At 38.0% G+C, this 23,367-nt stretch overlaps 1 protein-coding gene across 1 annotated transcript in view; it reads left to right on the top strand.

Moving 5' to 3' along the window:
- Positions 1 to 23,367, top strand: part of LOC121321515 (inactive heparanase-2-like) — a 74,069-nt gene that overhangs the window by 18,526 nt on the left and 32,176 nt on the right. The window contains exons 4-5 of the mRNA XM_041260499.1: positions 20,821 to 20,994; positions 21,443 to 21,617. Of these exons, the coding sequence (XP_041116433.1) occupies positions 20,821 to 20,994; positions 21,443 to 21,617 (349 nt within the window). The remainder of the gene's footprint in view (positions 1 to 20,820; positions 20,995 to 21,442; positions 21,618 to 23,367) is intronic.

The raw sequence follows: 23,367 nt of genomic DNA, 5'->3' as shown, positions 1-23,367 counted from the left end.
TTACTTATTTTGTTTGAAATCTTTTAATATCCTTAATATAGTTATATCGGCCCTTCTAGGACCTTTGAGAGGGCAGGAAGTCTGGGTTGTTACCTAGTTTTAGGTCTTCACTTGAAGAGTTAAGGGTTACGGCTCACTCCATGTTGTTTAGACCCTGAATAAATTACCTTGATTAAAGAACTTTTGTTGGAAAACCAGTCAGGGTGTCTCTGAATTTGTCCTCTTAAAGTAATTACTTAGATTACTTATCTATCTGTAATGTTAAAATAGGCCAATATGACCTACAATACTAAGCAGGAAGCTGTGTATAATACACTGGTAAGACATGTGAAAACATTAACAATAGATTTGAGATTTAAAATGTAACTGTAAATGCGGTTTTCCATTAAAAAGATAAAAAAAATTAAATAAAAAGAAAGTAATGAAAGAAAAAAAAGGACAACTGCATTGCATTCACAAACGCAGATCCGTTTACATTTTAAATCCAAACCCGTCAAAATGACTACCATGGTGGTTCTAGAGTTTTTGTATTTCTACATATATTACAATTTACTGTTTTAGATTTATAATTCATAGAAAACTACAAGGAGCCCCTTCTAAAAGTTTACCAAGGTATTTTTGCTTGGTATTTTTGCAGTTTTACCATGCTCTTCCCATGGTTATTCTATGCATTTACCATAGTTTACAGTGAGCAACCTGAGAATGTACTCACGATTCAGCACACTTATTAAAAATATTCCACCTGAGTTGCACCATTATTCAGTTTGTCAGACTGTTTAAGTGCAGTGGGGTTTGAATCATCCCTAGATAAGATTTCTCCTAAAACTAAAACATCAGCCCAGATGTTGAATACAGGAGTTATTTAGGGAGCTTGGCCAGCTACTTAACTGTAAAGTCTCGTGTAACTCTTTATTTACATGCACCCTTGCCAGTATAAGAATAATATTGTATCAAATGAATGTATTTTCCATTTTTAAGTGCAACTAGTGAAATTAAACAAAGATAAAATTCCAGGAGAAGCTGGAGTTAATAAAAGAGTTGCAGTCTTTTATTTTTCAATGGAGCCCTTTCTTATTAAAAACAGAAGCTGTCACTCCATCAGTACACCAGCCTTCCCAAACAGGAAAACCACTTAAGTTTCTGTACCTGAAGAGAGACAAGTTGATTGGTTTGGTTTTTCTTCTGATTTGGGTTGATATTGCAAGCGTTTGTTGAAACGGAGTAAACCTGGAGAAATGTATTTTCTCTTTAAGCTTTTCTTAAAAGAGTCCTTGTTATTTTGAATGTAATTCCAAATTTAGTTGACATTTTTCATGTATGTATGATGGAGTAAAAATCCAAGGGAGGCATAAAAAAACAGCTAAGAAAGTAATTTTCTTTATTAACTGTAGGGTTCCTGTATATTGATTGAGTTTTACCTTTTATGTAGGGGATATAGGAAGAATGAATGAGAGAGAAAAGGTGAGCAAGACTAAACAGCTGCACTATCCTCTTTTGCTTGTGCAGTTCTTCCTGTCATGTAATCTCCCAATAAAGCCCTTTTAATCTACTTATTGGGTATTGACAATTAATACACAAGCCTTACAGAACAATCAATGATCAGACTAAAACTTAATGAACACCTGTGTGCATCGCTTGCATTAAAATTTCAGTAAATGGGCTAGGCCTCTGAAAATATTTTATTTTGACTGGAAGGCTGGACCCATGCCTACCTGAATGCTAGAGACAGACAGGAAGATGGATGCAGGGTTTTAGTTTCTCATTCTGTAAAGCATTCAAATATTTATCCTTCTGCAAGAAGTAGCAAAAATATATCAACTTGCAGTTTTGTCACCAGAACTAACTAAGGCTTCACTCTGGTGTATTAATTCAGACTCCCAGTTTTTTTTTTTTTGTTTGTTTGTTTTTTATTTAAATGTCTTGTATTGAGCTTCGATCACTGCATGCTGGTACCGGAAAACATTGTTGTTGCATATCACTATAGAGTTATTATAGAATGCAATACAATAATCTGATCATATACGACAACCCCAGCTGTTAAAAATAATAATTTTAGTGTTGGTGCAGATGTGTAGCTGTAAAATATAAATAAATATGTTTCTCTAGTTACACGATCTGTACCATTAAATTACTGCTTTGAGAATGTATACTATTTAGGGTTTGCCTCTCAGCACCTGTATTAACCCTTGAGTTAGGAGGATGTAGGGAGTGAGGGAAGAGAAGTCTGAGACATGCTTGGGAAACAGGGGTAGCAGCTTTATCGCCTAAGCTCTGTACACTCCTGAAACATATGCTGTCTGTGATAAAGTCTTTGGAACTCACTTACTTTGTGCTGACAGTCCTAGTCTCAGGCCTTTACATTAGCATGCATAGAGACCATTTACATGCATTACATCTCTGTGCTAGCAATGTAACTATATCACGGAATCAGCTGACACTGGAACATTTTCTTTCAGTGGTCTAGTGTCATTTTTGTATTTGGCAGTGCTGAGTGGTGGAAAGTGAACATAGCTGTGTTATTATTCAAAAGAAATCTGGAGAGCGAATGAATAGGAACCTTACATACAAACAGACACTTCCATTTTTGTCTGTGTCTTGACTGTAAATAGACAGGCAGGCTGCTTTTGTCTCAAGGTTTTGATAACTATGAACCTTATCTCAGAAAAATCTGTAAAGTTTATTTCAGGGCTCCAGTGACCATTGCAGTTTAATTCTGAAAATAATCTGAAATTTTAGCACGTATCCTGAAAAAAAAAAAAAAAAAAAAAACCCTGACATGTTGATGGGTTTTTCTTTTCAGATGTATTTTTTTCTTAGCCCCGTAGCTGCAAAATGTAATTTGTTCTGGTCCAGAAAGCATGGAACAAAAGTAAAATTTCATTTTCTGTGGTATGTTGCAAGGGTCTGAGGGTTCTTAATAGAGAAGAAAAAAAAAATACTTGCAGATTTTTTTTTTCTGAGAAAGAAAAAAAAAAAAACTTGTCCTGGTTCTTTTTAAACTTGAACTTGACTGACAGCAACTGACACCTCTAAACAACACCACATGTGCACACTGCTTCTGGCCCTGACTTAGTGCATCAAAAAGGCAGAGGTTTTGGTCTGGCTTTTGTGGCCTTTCTGCCCTATTAAAAACTTAGCAAGCCTTCCAAAATCTCTTCTCATTACCACCTGCATTATCCATATTTCCTGGCTCAGTCCACACTCTAACAAGCAAGAGTGACTGCAAGATATGCACAAGGTTAGCATTGCCAAGATTCTGCAAACCCCAAGTGGGATAAATCCCATAACGATGAAACTGAATTTATGCAAATGGAACATACTGAATCTATAGTTAGAATTAATTCATTACCATTCAGTCATTTTCAAACTTGATACTCCTTATCAAGTGTCTCATATTCATGCTTTACAGAATTGTTCTCTTGCTGGTTGTCTCATCAACAAGTAAAGATGCATACATACTTGGAAAACACTTAAATTATAATGAACGCTTAGTAGATTGGTGGTAACAGCGATGTCAGTAAAAGACAGTGTTGGCACAAGGGCAGCTACAGTGGTATTGGCAGAATGACATCAAAGTGCTGACATTTCATATTTTGACAATGACTGTCAAAATACCATGAACAGCAAAGCGAGTAAACCATTGCTGTACTGCATTAATCCTGTGTGCTATTGTATCAAGACCACTGTGCAATATTGTATTACAAATCCATTGTATTGCTATTGCTGGTAATGGCGTGGTCTGCTAACAGTTCTTTTATGGGTTCTTCAAGGTAATGCACTGATATTATAATCTGATCCCAGTGGTGTTTTTCTGTAAGGGTGTAGACACATGCAGACTGCATTTCAAGTGCATTGTAATTTGAGATCACTGTAATATTACACATTCTTGCAGTCTAACTGCATTCTGTTTGTGCATAGTTAACACATTTTGTTTCAACTTACAACCCCCAACATCCACCCACTGAGGCCACAGTGTGAGATTCTCTTTACAAATCATGGATTTTGTTGTTGTCAATCACTCTTATTGAAACCTTGTCATCACCTCAACCAATATAATTCCCAATAGGAGTGTCTGACTTCTTAAAACGATGTACACACCACCACCTACAAAAAAAAAAAAAACACACACACACACATTTTATTTCATGATGCTTTTCATGAGAAATCATTGGCATTAAAATAAAATTATTGCCATTTGTAACAAACTCTCACCATTTGGAAGCATAACTTAATTGAATCCACTATTTGCAGTTAAATAAAGTAGAATGAATTTGCTTAGCTTAATTTTGTGAAACAGCAAAAGCCAAACACTGGCAATGTTCCAGACACACGGACCCCACATGCTGATTGACTGTCATTTTTTAAAGCTTCCATTTAGTCACCCAGGGCACCCGTGCGCATGATGAACTTGTACATAGAATGATGGGAATTGTAGTCCTATGGTTCAAGCTGAGCCCCTTGCTTCATAAAATTGTTCAGATGGCTCCCATTTTTTGGAGGGTGTTTTTTGAACATTGTTTGAATATTTATTTTCTTTATAACATGCTACATTGAAAAATAAAACTATAGCATCTCTCACCTTTTATTTAAGTAAGCAATAACACTCTCAATAATGAATCGAATGCAGAACTACTAGGCTTAGATTAAATGGTATTTCCAGCACCATAACTATAAACTCTTCAAGGGAGATTTTCCATTGTTCGTTTTTATGCAACTACAAGATGTGAAAAACCATTTCGAGAGAACTGTGGGAAAATATATATTTTTTATTCAGGAAAGCGCTCGTTGAGTGGTAGAAACAAGAAAAGCGCCTGTCTGTCGTCACTGTAGATGTCATTTGACGTGAAGCATATCAGTCCCTTGTTTATTGGCAGTCAGTCGTTCTTTTGGGAATCTAGAATAAGTGATTTTACATTCAGATCTTTGTGTAACCCACAGGTAAGCATGCTGTGAAGTAGCCTTCATTATACAATACAGTGCATGGCTGTTTCATCCACTAGGCATGCAGTAAGAATGTCTGCAGGTTGTGCCATTTTATTGTATATTTTAAAGGATAGGAGCTTCACATTTGTTTTTGCTATCGAATATGCTCAGCCAAAAAAATGATATTTGAGTGCAGTGAATAAGTAAAGGGCAATTTTATGGTGAACTCTATTGCTGTACATGTAAAATATTTGTATTTATCTACAAGGACAAAGATTATTAAACAATCATAATAAAACTAGACTAGAAGTGGAGCACTCTACATTATGCTTATGTAATTGTTAGTAAATACATGTGTACTTACACATTATTACAGTGTTATTATGCAGTTACAGTGTACTTAATGTGTACATTTTTTGCACAATATAACCCTAACTCAAACCCTTTCTGATACAATTGATATATCGTGCAAAAAGTTTTACACATTAAATACATTGTAATTATGCATAATAACATTGTAATTATGTGTAAGTACATATGTATTTGCGAAGTAACTATATACACAGTAATTAGAGACACAATGTAAAGTGTTATAAAAATACACAGAAGCATTATAGGGACGATAAAGTAGGACCAGAAGGGCAAATGGAAGCTGAGTAAAGGTGCATTCAGAAAAGAACGTAGAAAGCCAATGACACAAGGGGTATGTATGGAACAGTTAAGTTTAACAATTAAAATGCTTGGATGGTGTGATAGAGATCGAATGACGCTTGGTGTTAGATCTCCTTCCCGAAACCTGTGAGGGCACTAGAAAGAAGGAACAGAGTACCCTTAAGCAAATGGCAAGAAAATTTATTCCGTAGGGTAGGTGGAAGTCAGCCATTTAGGAAGGGGGTGGAGCTACGGCACCCAAGCTCACTGACCTGGACGGTAGACGACGTGGCGTCCGAGGATTGGAGGAGCGGATGCACTCGTTAACCTAGGGGTCATGGGCGAGGGTATAAATAGGGGGGCGTAGCTTCAGTGATCTGTTCCTTTGTAGATGGTTAGCAACAACCTCGAAGGAGCCCGTAATTTGTGAATAAACTGTGAGTGTTCTGAGTGTTCATCTGTCTTGTAACACTGTTTGTTTTGTGTTGTTTGTTTTCAAAGAGTACTGGCACGATCCAAAGCTGTAGCCGCAGGCCAGCATTAAACCCGGAGATCAACACTCACTTTTCACTACGGAACTGTCTTTGCACCACGAGCACTTAATTCACGCACTGTAGGAACTGTGTCTGTGTTTGTGTTTTGTGTGGGTGAGAAAAGATGGGACTTTTTGGTTGCGGGTCAAACCCGTGGGATTACAAACAGGGCTGATACACGCCGCGGTACCACTTCCATCATTATTATTGTTTACAGGTTTTGCCATAAGGCTCTGGACATTATAATCATTAATAAACACCCTTACACCTGTAAATCATTCGTCTTTGTGATTAATCCGCTCTGCACTGCACTCACCTGCACGTATTCACCACTTTGCCACAGATGGTTACAGAAATGAATTTGCAACTGTTCTGGATTAAATGGTGTGGTAACAAGAAAGAGCCTTAATTGCCATCCCATTCTGTGACTAATGCAAAAATATTTTGAGGCAACTGGGAACAAGCCATCAGCTGCATAATAGCAGAATAGCAAGTGATTGGCCTGGGGTAATGGGCACCCAAAACCTGTTGCTCTTATTGGAAAAGATTCAGAACAGAAATGTTAAGAGTGGCATAACCAATGACAAGAAAACCCTCCACATCTGTAAGAAATCAAGACTTTCCATTATTAGATGACAGATTGTTTTTTTTGTTTGTTTTTTTTAAGTGTTTTCCATGCCAAAGCTAAGAGCCCACGGTGATCCTCAAATATTTGTTTCGGCTGTCTTCCGCTTAATTACTAATTTTTTGGATTTTTTTTTTAAATTACCGGTCCATCCCAGAGCAATTATAGTGTTAGAGCTGGAGAATGAAGAACACATTTAAATACTTTCTGGTATTCAGGGGTTTGGAGGATTGCTTTTTGAACATGACAGCATGACAATTCACTTTGAGCAGACCACTAGTGCCTCAGGATAATAATAATAATAACAACAATAATAGTAATAGCACAAGCACTCCAAGAGTGGACAGTGAATTAATCTGTTGAACGAGAAAGGCCTTGTAATAACCAGCTTAGTCACCCCTTCCCTCAGCTACTCCTTAAATACCTCAAGCATTGCAACAAGTGCAAGGAAACTACAGATGTTTTTTGTACTCCTAAGCACATGCCACGCTGGCCTTGGTTCTAGGAAGGAGACTGATTGATTTGTTTATTTACATGTATATATAAAGGGGGTGTTGGCGAGATGTTAACATCCAGTCTCCTGATTCACAAGCACTTCACCCTGGCTGGCAGCACAGCATTAAGAAAGCGACACACATCACGTCGCAGAAAACACAAACACGATACAGTGGAATAGACTGAAAACAGGTGCTTACGTTCTCCACATGCCTAATAACATGTAGCTTCACATGTTCATTGGGACAATTGCACTCTACAGTGCTATTACAAAACCTATAGATCGGAGTTTCACTATAATAGTCACAATTTTTAAGAATTTTTATATATATATATATCTATATATATCTATATAGATATTATATATATATATATATATTATATATATATATATTATATTCTTTAGTGGGGTTGGGGATGGAGGACAATACAGTTTTTGAATGTAAGTCACCAGTGTAGTAGTCTATTGACAGAAACTACCTGCTGTAAGGGCAGTCTGTCGCCACTCAAGTGAAGTTCAACCTCTCATAGCAGGTGGCACTATCTGACAGTGGGGCTGTGTTGCTATGTTTTATTCATTTTTCTCATTAGTTGTCACTTAAATGGCTTTAAAGACTAAGTAGCAGGGCTCTTAAAAAATATAGCGTTACACATCCCCACGTGTTGCTATAACTGTTTAAATAATGCGCCTGTAATCTTTCTTTTCATTGTTAAGATCCTGACAGCTTTTTACACTTAAAACTTTAAAGTCTGTTTCAAAGCTCTTTTCACTAGTACACTGAGATCTGCACTCTAAATCACTGCAGGAAGAGCGATTTAAACAACAACAACAAACAAAAAAAACATAACAACAAGTGTTCTGGCTTTTCTGTTCCGTACCACATCATGGATAGTTATTGCTGTGTTACCTGCTTGACAAGGTGGGAAAAAATCCTGATACAACCTGAAGCAGCAGGAGCTAAGAAATGACATATATTTAGGCTCTGTTGTAGCTCAGGAGACAAAACAGACCCAACCTCAATTCTCGCCTCTCAAATACCTAAAAGAGGTTTGAATTACAGGTTTGTATTAGTTTGGATTCAGTTTGTATTTCTGAGAGTTATTTAAAGACTGCTAGATACTAGGTGGTCAAATAAAGGGACACAGGCCCATGCATGCCAACAGGCCCAATTTTCTAGCAAATGTCCTGCGTCCTGATGCATAGGAAGAAAGTCCCGATATTTACCCATAGAAAAAAAATGATTTATTGTGTATAGTCGAGTTAGTGAAAACCACACGCTGTACTCTTCGTTCGGCTGACACATCTGCTGATCGCTAAGTTACAGAAAGGTAAGAACGCTTCATCATGCCTATTTTTACTGTCGTGATGGTTGTGTGGTGTTGAGTTGGGGGGGGGGGGGGGGGGGGTACGTCTATTATATGATGATGAGTGTTTTTTGCGTATGACCCCTCCCATGTGTGTGATGCGTATGACCCCCCCCCCACCCCTCCTCCCCTCTAGGGGACGAGCATCCCGCTGAACAGTTTCCAAATGTTAGCAAGTATGCAGACCACATGTGGACTGTATAGTGAGCTGCTTGTACAGATAAACTAAAGCAAATCAAGAGCAGTGCTATTTAGCCAAATGTAACTTTTCCCTGAAAAAGTCTTAATTTGTTTAGATGTTAATTCCATCAAATCTGATTCATATGTAATGCAAACCACTCACAGTAAAATGACTTCATTGAAACAGCCATAGTGTAACAAGGGAACCGTTACGGGCCTAATTCAAGTACATTTTTAGTTTTGAAAAAAAGCATTTAGAAAATATAAATGATTGTAATAATTATGAACAAATACACTTCATGGGAAGGTGTATTTCATGCTTTATAGAAGGAACTTGCTGATAATTTAGTTAGTAATCATGTGTAAAACCTATAGGAGACACAGTTCCTAAGGTCGCTTTTACTTAAAAAAAAAAAAAAAAAAGAAGCACAATACATTTTAAATTAATTTAGTAGCTTTATGTCATTTAATTATATCCAAATAAGCATGTCTTCAAACAGCTCTTTCCAGTATATACAAATTAAATACAGTGTGTACTTATGAATTAAAGGCAGTGAAAGAGTATAAACAAATAGTTTGTGAGAATGTCTGTTTTCATGGCATATCTGGCCTAATTGCTGGCTATTAACCCTAACCAAAATACACTAACAAACCCAGGTCCTGACCCCCCACCCCCCTTTCTCTCTCAACTGGGAGCTGTGCTCTGGGCTATCTGAGAAGGGACTGTTCTCTGTAATAAGTCAAGGTAGGATCTGGGTGAAACCTACTTTTTTTCCTCAATTACCACGTTTGTTAGAGAATTCAATCATTCCAGATTGAGGCCTGACTCTCACCTGCTTCTTTAATCTGCTCATTTTGACTTCTGTTTGACAAGGAGAAAAAATTTACAGCCTGAAGAGGTCCGAGAAGGAATGGGATTTTTTTGGACTAACATTAATGTTGGAAAACCATGGGAAAACTGCAAAATAACAAAGCAAATTTATGATTACCAACATTCTAGCCTGGATGCCTTTTTGCAGTATTATTATACTGCGATAGCACGGCAGTGCATTACAAAGTCATTGTAATTGCAGTTTACTGTATAATTATACATTTCTAAACATGATTTCTTATCTGCATGCAAGTGATGCTAGACATTGAGGTGCTCCAAACATGACTTATCAGCCAAGCCAAATAGAAAGATCTATTTGAATAAAAAATTGAGAACCCTTCCCTCAGGCACCATGTAATATGAATAGGTTACTTTTCCACACTATTAACAGCACAGTGTCGGTTTTCTGTGAATAATACTATTAAACCTGTTAACTTAATGAATCCTAAAGAAAATAAATTAATCAAGAGCAAGTGCAGCTGTTAGGATTATCCAGACTTAAATACACAGCTAATGAAGTAAACATTAAAACACTGTGTTTGTCAACTCTTATTCTGCAGTGTATAAAGTGAAAGTAACCCTTTACCGATATCAGCAGCCTTAAATCTACATGTACTAAAGTAACTCACTCCCATATCAAGTTTATGACTTATAGATGAACTTCCCTTACAATTTCTAGTTTTCAAATTAAAATGCATAACTTTGTTTTCCAGTCCTGTGGGTGATCTCTAACGTTAGCATGCACTGAATACATCATATTTTGTTTATTGTCGTTTATATTATTTGCGCTACAAGGGAAAGAATGTTGCTTGATTTTTTGTACCTGATATTGTGCATTCAAGTACAGTTATACCCAGCATGCCAACTAACTGACTGGTAACAATAAACATATATTTTAACAGTGTTGTTGAATGCATGTCTCACGTCCAGTGTCAGGAGAAGTTACTGTCAAAAAGTAATCTATTACAGTTATAAGTTACTTGAACAAAATTGTAACTTATTACTTTGAAAAAAATGAAATAGTTACAGTTATGCATTGTTAGTTCTCGTTTGACAGACTTTTTTTGTTTTTGTTTTGTTTAGTCAGGCTGGGGTTCCAAATATTTTACAATGCAGCTATTGAACCCATTCAGCCCATCCTCTGAAGCCATTTTCTGATACGAAAAACGCGTTCACGTGACATTTACGGTTTGACGAGACTAAAAGTAGCGTTGTTCCTTTTTCACGTACAATGCAATCCATGACCACATTTCGTTAATGGTCTGAAAAGGAACTGTTGCAATTACAAGTTACAAAAAATGTAATCAGATTGCAATACCACACTACATCATGTACTGCATTACTCCAGCACTGCACCAGTCATGCTGGACAAGGTTGAAACACACTGCGGCACAACGCCTCTAATAGCAGCTTTCATTAAACAGGGAGGAACTGATTGCATTCACAAGCAAAGGTTTATAAAACGGAATCCAAGCTGGGTTTGAGAATTCTTCCAGTAACAGAGAAATGACAGTTTTACGACGAATCGTAAAAAAAAGGAGATAAGAGATAGAGTTACTAACCATGCAGGGGATTTTACATTTTTTTTAAATGATTTTTCTCAGAGAAGGGGTTCTGTCTGCCCTGCCACTAGCTGTGCTAAGCTGACGGACGCAGGGGTGTGAGAGGGGGAGGGGATTGCTGCAGGCTGCAGTCCCTAACACCTGGTGAGTGCCACAGGCTGCACTGAAGCTAAGCGAGTATGTAATTAAAAATGTTGGTTATGCAGTTCCAGCTTGGAAGGGAATCTTGGCTTAAGACTTCATTTATGAAATATTATGTGACTGAATTACAGGATAAGGAGCTGAATTTGGCTTTGGAGGGGTGTTTTAATCGTATTTTGGACCATGCAGCAGCAGCACACACCATCAGCTTCTACAGAGCATCATTAAAGCACCACTGTCGCAGGTCAAAAGAAATTTGTATCTGACAAATAATTTGAAGATTTGGTTTTGTAACAAACATGTAGGTGCTGAACAATACAACATTTAGCAACTATTTTACTGTGATACTGATATGTCTCTGTTACGGAATTTGGAATGCGTACTGCATGTTCCAAATACATTCCCGATGTATCACTTTGTATGCAAATCTGAAATAAATGTTATGTTATCATTTGTTTGTGGAGCCTTGGTATTTTATTTTTTTTCTGTGAAATGTATATGTCCCTTTTGGTGCATTTCAAAAAAATAACAAGTAGAGCAGGGAAAACAAACTTTTGAAAAATTCAGCATCGCAGTGTAAATACATACTTGCAACTGCCTGTCTTCTGGTTAGACAGAGATTATTTATTCAAATTCTGATTTATGACTCAATAAAATACACTTTCTGTTCTGCCAGAATCGGAGCCCCAGAGGGTTGACATGGTAACTGGGCCAGGCCCTGCTGTTGTGTCTGCAGTGTGTTTTGTGGTTTCCACAGTTAAGCTCTGTGGTGAGGGGATTTGGACGTAAACAGTTTCCCTTTTTAGGCCAGACGCTGTTCCTCATTATTGAGGAATACCAGACCCCTCCGTTGCTCATGTAATTGTTGCTAAGAGAGGTACCAGGAAGTACAGCGTTAGGGAGAAATAATTTCTAATGTTTAACATTTCTTCCGCCTCCCATCCTCTCCAGGGTTCCTTAACTCCTTAGCTTCTCAACAGCTGGAAGAACATAATTGACCTTCGGGTTTAATGTGGACTCTATCTGGAGCACAGAATACCCCGTTCAGATTATCTAAAGCCCTTGTTTGGACAGGCAAATGGCTGCCTTTAAATGGACTATCAATAAACTATAAACTAAAATGTCTACTTTTTACAGATGGATCCATTTGTTTTCAGACCTATTCCAGAATCATAAAGATTTCTGTAATTTGGAAAAGCTATGAGTTTTGACTGACAAAAGCCCACACTACATTATGTTTATTTTGATAGTGATCTCTAATGTTAGCATGCACTGAATACATCATATTTTGTTTATTGTGGTTTATATTATTTGCGCTACAAGGGAAAGAATGTTGCTTGATTTTTTGTACCTGATATTGTGCATTCAAGTACAGTTATACCCAGCATGCCAACTAACTGACTGGTAACAATAAACATATATTTTAACAGTGTTGTTGAATGCATGTCTCACATCCAGTGTCAGGAGAAGTTACTGTCAAAAAGTAATCTATTACAGTTATAAGTTACTTGAACAAAATTGTAACTTATTACTTTGAAAAAAATGAAATAGTTACAGTTATGCATTGTTAGTTCTCGTTTGACAGACTTTTTTTTTTTTGTTTTGTTTAGTCAGGCTGGGGTTCCAAATATTTTACAATGCAGCTATTGAACCCATTCAGCCCATCCTCTGAAGCCATTTTCTGATACGAAAAACGCGTTCACGTGACATTTACGGTTTGACGAGACTAAAAGTAGCGTTGTTCCTTTTTCACGTACAATGCAATCCATGACCACATTTCGTTAATGGTCTGAAAAGGAACTGTTGCAATTACAAGTTACAAAAAATGTAATCAGATTGTAATACCACACTACATCATGTACTGCATTACTCCAGCACTGCACCCCAGAATGTAACCCCAGAATAGCCGCAAGTCCTTTCCAAAATATTATAGCTTTCTACTCTCATTCAACTAGCATGTAGTGTGACTCTGACCACTTAGTTTGTCCTTTGTTCAATTTTTTTGTTTATTTACCCATTCCCTGACTCCCTCTCAGCTTGTGCGACAGGAAACAACTTTCTCCGAGGGAATACGTATGACGCAACTACAAGAGTTAAAAAAAAGAAAAAAAAAGATTTCCACCTCTCTTCAAAAGTGTTTCTGACAGGTAAAGTAATTCAATTTGTCATATGAAAAATAAAGAAGCAACGTTTTATTGAGCCGTTGGCTGTAGCTTGTTCAGGAGTTTGGTTTCAGGTTTGGCAGCATCTTCCTCGCTGAATGCTATTAGAATAACTGAAAACTAAAAGAATTGTGCAGAAATGGCATGCACGAGCAGTCTTGCTAGTTACCGAGTGTGAATATCTGTTACATGATAGCTGCTGTGACATTGTCCAGATCCCTTCGTTTTATGAGATACAGGACATGTTTGGGAGCCTGGTTTCATTTAAAGCTGTAGTGCCTGCCTGTTTTTACCTGGTTACCTCACCAGTGATCTCACTGTCGTCGTTCCCCACTCCTTTCTTCTGTGGAATCACTGTGCCAGATCACAGCCAGATGTACGTTAGACAGAAATAAAGGAATTCAATCTTCTAGGCTAGTGGTCAGAGGAACCTGAGGCACACTGACCAAATGACAGAGGGAAGCCAAATCGTTATAATGTGAGAGCTGAGGGCACAGCCAGAGGAAGCCAAGTGATAGTGCCACTAGAGAAAAATTAGACTAATATGTCTATGCAAAGAATGTTTTGAACAAAAACTATTTTTAATAATAATTGTAAAATGTTCACTTACATAGTCATTTTACAGTTTTGAAGATGGTTATTGTTTTTTTTTTAAATCTGGATACTGCTTAAATCACTAAAGAATATGGTCATACTCGGTGTTATATGCACTTACTGTGGTCTACTTATTCATCGAGTTTTGTTTTTAAATAAAACCACAATGTTTTCTATGCTGATATTTGAATGTTCTGGGGCATTACTCGGCTACTGAACATGGCTCTCAGCAGTTCCCATGTGTAGCTGCTTGGAATCAGCCTGTTGGATTGAAGTCACAATGAGGCCGGCTTTCGTATCACTAGCAGTTCTAACACATAGGCTCTGAGTTGCTGCTGATGGAATCCAGTCAACTGCCTGTTAGAGAAAGTGATGTCTAGCCTGGTGCCACAAAGACCAACAGAGGAGTAAGACAGGTACCTAAACTTACCCAAGCTGACTTCACAAAGCAGACTCTTCGGATTAAGCATATTGGTTGAGACCAAATCTCCATTGAGTACAGTTAAATTCTGTATTATCGAACAACAGATAAAATGTTGAAATCGGAGACTTGATGGTTTAGTCACATCAAACAACAAGGAAGCAGCTGGACTTTCTACCACTTCTTCCTCAGAGCTGAGCACATCAAAACAAACCTCTCAGCCCCTTGGTTGCTTGATATTTTTACTTGAATACCAGATTTGCTGATTTTTCAAGTGCATAACAATTAATTAAAGCGTGGCTGAGTTGTTGCTTCCTGCTACTCTGTCTTTTCCTGTGTTTGGCACAGGAAGTGCCAGGAATCTGTAACAGTGTATTTGAAATGATAATGATAGCGTTGCGAATGCTAATACGATTGTACAGCTTTGGTAGTCACTAAAGGAAGAACTCACTGGGGCCCTTTAAGTCTTGATATGATGGTCTGGTGCACAGGTGTGTGCTCTGGCAGTAGCATCTGGGAGGTCAAGTGCAGAGAGACTCCTGGGACAGTGGATTGAGGTGTGTCTGGCGGTCTGGAATCACTCATCCCTCCACTACACCTCGGTCTGCTCTAACCAACGCTCTGGCACCAAGGCCCTGTTTCCCTTCAACATATATATATATATATATATATATATATATATATATATATATATATATATATATATATATAATATATATATAAAACAAATGAAATGGTACTGTAAATATATAGAGAAAGGAGGCACTGGTGTGCTGAGGGCTGCAGCACATTATATGGTTGAGAAGCAGAGCTGAGCGGCTGTGGAGTTAGAGTGTAATCGAAAACACAGTTGGCCTCCTGTCCTTTACAGGCATATACATCAAGGGCTGGTGACATCTGGAGGAAATAAATAGAAATGTTTTAAAGCTTTGCGTTGTAATGCTGAAGACAAAAACATAGGGCAAATAGAGCTATATGTTGAATACCCGATCCCAAAGGGATGTGATAAATTTATTGGTTATTATTCCCAGGGCACTTTTAAAATGAGATTTTTCAAATAGAGTGATTTTTTATTATTAATTTTTTTGGCTGGTGACACGGAACAGATCGATGGATTCTAGATATACACTTATGTGCAAAAGTCTTATGCATGTTACATTTTTCTACTGTGATACTCAAATATGAATACCGTTTTGACTTTGACAGACCTGACAAAAGACCACGTGTGTGGAGAAGTCCTGGTGATTGTTATGCTGACTGTTGCGTCGTTTAAGCCTACCGGTGGGGCAGTGGAAGTGTGATGATGTGGAGAGGAGTCTCCTTTAACACAAGAACACCCTTGGTGCAAATTAAGGGCAAATTACTGCTCAGCGATACATTTATGAAGTCCTTGAGGTAACAGTTTTTCTGTTCCTGCAAGCCAATCTGAAAGTGTCGATTTTCCAACAGGACAATTCAAGACCACACAGTGCTAGGATTACAATTGCATGACTTCATACAATGTCGAGGTCTTGCCCTGGCCAGCTTTTTCTCCTGACCTGAGTCCAATACATCTGTGGGACCAAATCGCAAGTGCAATCCACAGAAGATGACCGCGACCAGCCAACCTTCGCCAGCTGGTTGCAGCTGCACAGGAAGAGTGGCGGAACATCCCACAGCAGTCTACCCAGAGGCTGATCAGGTCTATGCCTCAACACTGCCAGGATTGTGTTAATGCCCAGGGAGGTCATACTCGATACTAACTTTGTAATGTTTTAATTTTGACAGTGTGTCATGTTTCATACTTAAAACTTATCATGATTCTTTGATCTGTATTTTTGTTTAAATTCTCTGTGATTTTGTTTGATATCTATGTTTAAAATATTTGATTAAATCCATTAAACCTGTGTTGTGTTTCTTTTGTGTATCAGTGTGTGTGTGTGTGTATGTACCCACACACACACACACACACACACACACACAGTGGTTTGCAGAAGTATTCACATTTTCTTGACACCTGAGCGTACTCCACAATGCTTTCAAATTAGAGTTTACATGTAGAATCTAAACAAACTACTCCACATTGATAAAGTTAAAAAAATGCATATAGAATATAAATAATTAAGATTTACAGAGAAAAACAGATTAATCTCAGTTGCGTAAGTATTCAACGCCTTTGCTACTGCAGCCCTAAATCAGCTCAGGTGCAAATGATTTGTTTGAAAGGTCACAGCATTAATGTAACTGTTTCAGCCTATGCGTACTCAAAGTGGTTTAACTTGTAGATAATTTCCCTCAGGTATATAAAGAATTTCAAGCTGCAACTCACATAGTGATCCAACAAAGCAACCATGAAGACCAAGGAGCTTTCGAAACAAGTCAGGGATAAAGTGGTAGAGAGGCACAGAGCAGGAGAAGGGTACAAGAAAATTTCAAAGGTCTTGATTATCCCTCTCAGCACAGTGAAGTCCATCATTAAAAAGTGGAAGATGTATCATACCACCCTGACACTGCCCAGGTCAGGTCACCCTCCCAAACTGAGCAGCCGGGCAAGCAGGAAACTGTTTCGGGATGTCACTCTGAAGCCAGCAATGACCTTGAGAGATCAGCAAGGTTCTGTCTCTGAGATGGGAGTCAGTGTTCAACAATCAACAATAAGCGGTCCCTACACAAAGCTGGCCTGTATGGATGGGTGGCAAGAAAGAAGCCATTACTCAAAAAGCCTCATCTTAACCCTTTGCCTTCCTATTACATTACGATTTTCCCTTTTCAGTCCGATGTCAGACACTGTCTGACAACATCAAAAAGACGTGAAAGCACAGGTCTCTAGTCATTTTGCAAGTTTTGCTGACATTTAACCTCCTCATAAAACAGTGTTCAATTTAACCACTACAGCTTTGAATAAAAAAAGTTTGTTTGAGAAACTGTGCACATATTATTTGTACTTCAACAAAATGTGACATTATTGGTAGGGGGTAAATACTTCTGCAAACCATATATATATAGTGATAAGGCAGGGAGGAGGTTAAAATCCGCCCTGCCAGAAACATTTGTTTAATTGTTTGTTTATTAATAGTTGTATTGTTTAATAATCACCTGCACCTGGGCAATATTGTAAATCAGAGCCACGTGCAGGGTATTTAAATCAAACAGTCAGTCTGCTCAGGGCTGCTGAGTAGTAGGAAGCAGAAGGTGTGCTCTGTTTCCGAGCATTCATATAGAAAGTAAGTGCTGTGTTAAACCGGTGTGGTTTATTTTACTTTATTGACAGGTAAATGGCTTAGCCATTCTGCAAGCTAGTCAGGAACCTGCCTGTGAGGTCAGTACTTCAACATGGAGTTAGGAGTTTGTTTTTTTTTAGTTTATTTTTGTGCATTAAAAAAATAGCACGTTAGCGCATAAAAATAAATTTCCTTGTGTTGGGTCTGTTTTAAAAGGGTCAACAGCGACCGTGAGTTCCGGCCGTATTACAATATATAACACACATATGTTGTGATTGAGCTTCTCTCTGTCATGCCCCTTTTAAAACAGACCCAGGACACACAGATTTGAGGTTTTAAGCACTTTCGTGCAATTTTAATATTTACAAAAATAAATAAAACTAAAATAAACACCTAGCTCTTTTTGAGCAGTAATTAAATACACACTGGAATTGTTAATTCAAAAGTATTCATACCCTGACAAGGAAAATGAAATGAATAGCTAGCTGAGGTACCATTAGCAATAATGACCTCTTTTAAACGATTAGGATATTTGTCAGTTAGCTTTTTGTTCGTGATTCTTTAGTGATTTTTGACCATTCTTCAATGCACAATTGTTCCAGTTCATTCAAATTTGGAGGACTTCTCTTGTACACAACCTTCTTCAACTCATACCAAAGATTCTCAATCAGATTTAGATTGGGACTTTGACTAGGCCATTCCAGAACCTTGATTTTATTCTGAAGTAGATTCTGATGTGTGCTTTGGATCATTGTCGAGTTGGAATACCCATTTGTGCTTTAAACCAAGTTTTGTAGTGGAGGGTTTCAGATAATTGGCCAGTATCTTTTGGTATGGTATGGAATCCATTTTACAATGTATTGGAACAAAATTTCCTGTTCCATTAGAGGAAAAATAGCCCCATAGAAGGATATTACCACCTCCATGCTTGACAGTAGGTATGGTGTTCTTTTCTTTGTACTCCTCACCAGCCTTTCTCCTATCAGCATGACCAAATAGCTCGATTTTTGTTTCATCGCTCCACAAAACCTTTGACCAGAACTCCTATCAATCATCCAAATGCCATTCTACAAACTTTAAGTGAATGTCTTTACAACATTCTCCTAAGAGTTACTTTTTTCTTGACCTTCACCATGCAATACTCAACCTGTGGTTGAAATGGAAACCCCATTCCCACTTGCAGCCAGTTCACTATGAATATCTTTGGCAGACAATCACTGATTGTTAACCTTCCTCACAATTCTTGTTTTTGGTCAAAGAACCTTCTCTCTTCCAGACAGAGTGAGTATTTTGACCATGAGTCTTGTGTTTCTTGATAATAGAAACAATAGTTGAAATTGGAATATGCTTGAAAATCTTCTTCTATCCTTCTCCAGCTTTATGACAATAAATCATTTTCTGCCTAAGGTCTTCAGATAGCTCTTATCTTTTTCCATATTGACTTATTGGTAATGACAGCAATTATCCTATGCCTAACCCTTCTGTACTCTCTAAGAATGTTAACCTACAATCCAGCAGTTTCTAGACTTTTCAATGATTAAGTTCTGCATTATCATTGAAATTTCTAACACCTTGTAGAAAAATACTATCATTGCATGGGAATGAATACTTTTGAATTAGCACTTTTGGAGATTTTGCAAAAAAATGCTGAAATAAATAATTGCTTTTTTCCTCATCCACAAAAGCAAAACTCTTGCTACAAAATATTTTTCCTAAAATTCTTTGTTTTTGAGATATTTCTAGAAATTATACATTTTCATTGGGGTATGTGAACTTTTGACTACAGCTATATATATATTTAAAACTAATGCAAAAATATTACACAAGTACCGGTATTAAGAAATGTAGATATGATACACTGCAGCTTTTTCCACGTGCTGTTTTTAGGAGAAGCCTTTCAACAAACTATGTTTAACCTTTACTGCACATTGGACAATCTCACTGAATCTTCTAAAAAAATCTATCAACAGTTTGGATTCAAATGTAGTTAATGGTACAGTCCAACCTTCCTTTGACTGATTCTCTAAGCTCATTGTGGGATTATAAAGGAGTTAAGTTTTGATGGACATTCTTCAGGTTTTACAAGCCCTTGAATTTTGTAGGCCTCGTATTATAGAGGGCTGCCAATTGGAGCCAGTTTCTGAGTTGCTTTTTTACAAAGGAAATGGGGTCAAAGTGCATTGCAGTATTTATGTTCCTTGATCCACTCTTAAAATATAGAGTTTCAAAGCAAGCTTTAAAGGGTGCAGTGCAGGAGGTCCATGCTGTCCACAACACCTCTGCCACGCTTCAGCAAGTGAGAACACATGGCAAGGGTCTAGCTGGTGAGAGGAGGTTAAGCACCTTTTATTTCCAGAGTGTCAATTACTGCAGCCTTCATACCATCATGCGTTCACAGTTCACAGTCATGTTATTTGGAGACACCCCCCACTAAAATGCCTTTCTAAAATCACCAGATTAAAATGGTATGGCTTGTTTCTCCTGGAATCTTTATTCAAGTGCTGCAAGAACACTGCAAATACAACAGGTTGACGATAGAGGCAAGGCAATAAAAATTTCAAATTATGTTCATGCTGAAATTATTAATAATTGTATTTTGCAGCATGTTCATTCTTTCATCAGTGTATTTAGTTAAGTGTATACGTTTCTACATTTCTTTTACAATTAAATATTTATGGATTATGGTATCTGTTACTGTATACACAAATTAAAGCCTAATCTTATATGTTTAATAGAACACTGATTGTATTTTAGTAAAATGTTCACCTTTTTATACACTTGTGAACAGCAAAGTAGTGCTTGTCAAAATATAAATATTCCACACTGACTCCTAATTAGTCCTAATTCTTTATTCTCTGTTCTTATTATGCAGGTCTAAACTTTGTATTCAAAAAAATATTTTGGCCAGCAAATTGACAGCTTTTTCCCTAGCATTGTCTTCCCTATATCATGTACAGTCCCTAATCCACCTCTGTGCTGATATAAGATTCCTGGTTTGTCAACCCAAACCATTCCCAAACGCCTTGCAAAGATACAAAGAAAGACTTTCTAAAAGAGTAAAGAAACAAAGTTACAACTGCAAATCGCTTTCTCCCAGCCAGGTCTCTAGACAAACTCTACAACTTTGCCGACTGTGCCGGGCTGCACCTCATTTTCGGGCTCAATGCCCTGCACCGAAACCCTGATAACTCCTGGAATGGATCCAGCGCCCTGAGCCTCCTCAAGTACAGTGCTAGCAAGAAGTACAACATCTCCTGGGAGCTGGGCAACGGTGAGTGCTATAGGGAGCAGGTGAGGAATAGACTTGAGAAAAGTAAAAATATTCTTGCATTCTGTTATCATTTCAAAAAAGGTGAAGTTGTGCGTCATCTCTAAGCTTCAAAAGAAACAATATTATATGCATAGAATCTGAAATGAAAAGAGGTGCTTCTTTCTTCTACAATAAAACCAGGCTGTTTTATATAGCACGTACAGGTCTAAAAGGGCAGAAATTGCTTGGAACACTGTTCTGCCTCCGATTAGTTCCTCATGCCTTTCACGTATTGCTGCTGGATCACCCAGCTCCAGAATGTGTGTAACAATCATTGCTTGATTCATTTCTGATGTCGTGTTCTTTGTAGTTCTGTTTTTTATGCCTTCTCGAGTTACACTGCGGGAAATAAGCTGTTTTCATCTGAATACACTGTTAAATTATTTTAAAATCGCAAATGTCCCTGCAGAGCCCAACAGCTACCAGGCGATGGTAGGGTGTACTGTAAACGGCAGCCAGCTGGCTCGGGATTACCTCCAGCTGCGGAACCTTCTGCAGTCAGTGCGCTTCTACAACAACCGCGCCAGCCTCTATGGACCCAACATTGGGCGGCCAAGGAAGACCGCCATACTGCTGTTAGACGGGTGAGTGGTGTGAGGCTCAGGGGGGCAGGCACTGTGTGAGGGCTCTGGTTACAGGAAATAGTAACATTGTGCTTGATCACGCTTCAGTAGGGAATTATGAAAACTCCTGCTGTGTAGAGAGTTCAGAAAAGTAATTGTATAATGAGCAAAACATTGCTTGGAAAGGAATGTGTCATTAATTTATCACTTTTTTTTTTCACTGCTATACATCCTGGCAAATTCTTATGTACTGGTAATTAACTTCTAATGAGAGTCTGTGGTTCCTTTGTGTTAAGTTTAAACAACACTATAACTCAGTTTTTAGTCTAATGACAATTTTTGTAAACCATATCCTGTATATAGTGTGTGTCCATCTCGGTTCAGTCCCTATGTAACCAGGTGCTTGTGAAGTCTTTGTCAGAGGGCCTCTCTGAGCTGTTAGTGCTTTAGGTAGCATTCGCCTGAGAGGAGATGTTTATCTCACATCGAGCCAGCCATTAATCCCGAAAGAACCGCGCAGATTAAACACTCTGTCAGCTAAATAGTGTCCCTTGATTAATAACGTGGAAGTGTGATTTTCCACCTGTGCTGGGCTTCACACAGATTGAAAGCACTGGATCAGTGCTGTCTCCTGCCTCACAGTGAGCTACAGCTCACCCCAGAGACAGGAGGTGTAAAACAATTCTAATTGACCCTATTTCCTGTTGAAACAAATTATTTATTGATGTACAATATTTGTTTTTCTCCACACTCATCCCTTTGAAATGTAACATTGCTTTTTACAAGGGCTCACAGTCTAACACTAAAGTCTTTTAAAATCTAATTTCTCAAGATTCTGTAAAGGCTAAGTGATATTCGTTTGAGGTTATAACTACTTGAGAATGTGCAGTGATCATAGGACATGTGTTATATCTGGCTGTTTCAATAGGTTGATAGATAAGGGATTAACCCTTTAACCCATTAAGATCTCTGAACACTGACTGGGGTTCAGAGTCTCCTTGAGGTAATGACAGACATGTCAAGGTAGTTGCTCAATAATATTTCCAAAGTGACATTGCCATAAAAATCTGGCATTTCCTGAGCTGTATCCTGTCCTCCCTATGCTCAATGAGACATGTCCAGGCAAATTGAACACATAAAAACTGTAGACATGGGGATTTGAAGTGATGTATTAATAGATGTAGGCGGACAGTGAGTCAGGCTGATAGACGGCTTGAAAGGCAAACAGTCGAGGGGGGCTTGACAGCAAAGCAGGCTACCCTTTCATGCCTTTCACATTTGGAGAGCTGAGTTCAAAGTGATCAGAGTCAGATCCTTAGCCTAGCCCCCACCTTAACATCACAAAACCACCTCACAATGGTGAGAGGGCCATGACTGAATGTGACGATAAGGCCAGCTTTTTTGTCAGGAGGGTTTGCAGAGCTGTAAAGAGAAGCACTTATGGAGAATGTAGCTCATCGTCAGTTCACGTCCTCGGTCCACCAGTGCAGCAGTAAAAATGTCAGCACCCAGGATGAGAGGAAAATGTTCTATCATTTGGCTTTTAAAACACTCAGTTCGGAAATTAACTGTCATTGATTGGTACTCAATTGTAAACAATGAGGAAGGACAGCTTTTCGTGTTTTGAAATCAACACATTAATGAATGGATTTATTGAATACATTAATCTTTAATGATTTCTTGTTTTTTGAAAGAGGTAAACCACCTGTTATTTTTACAAAGGTAGAAGCAAACCACCAAATTATATATTTGAAGTCCTCTTACACACTCT

Source organism: Polyodon spathula, chromosome 10 (assembly GCF_017654505.1).
Source record: "Polyodon spathula isolate WHYD16114869_AA chromosome 10, ASM1765450v1, whole genome shotgun sequence".
NCBI lineage: Eukaryota > Metazoa > Chordata > Actinopteri > Acipenseriformes > Polyodontidae > Polyodon > Polyodon spathula.
This window is presented reverse-complemented; position numbering and strand designations above follow the sequence as displayed.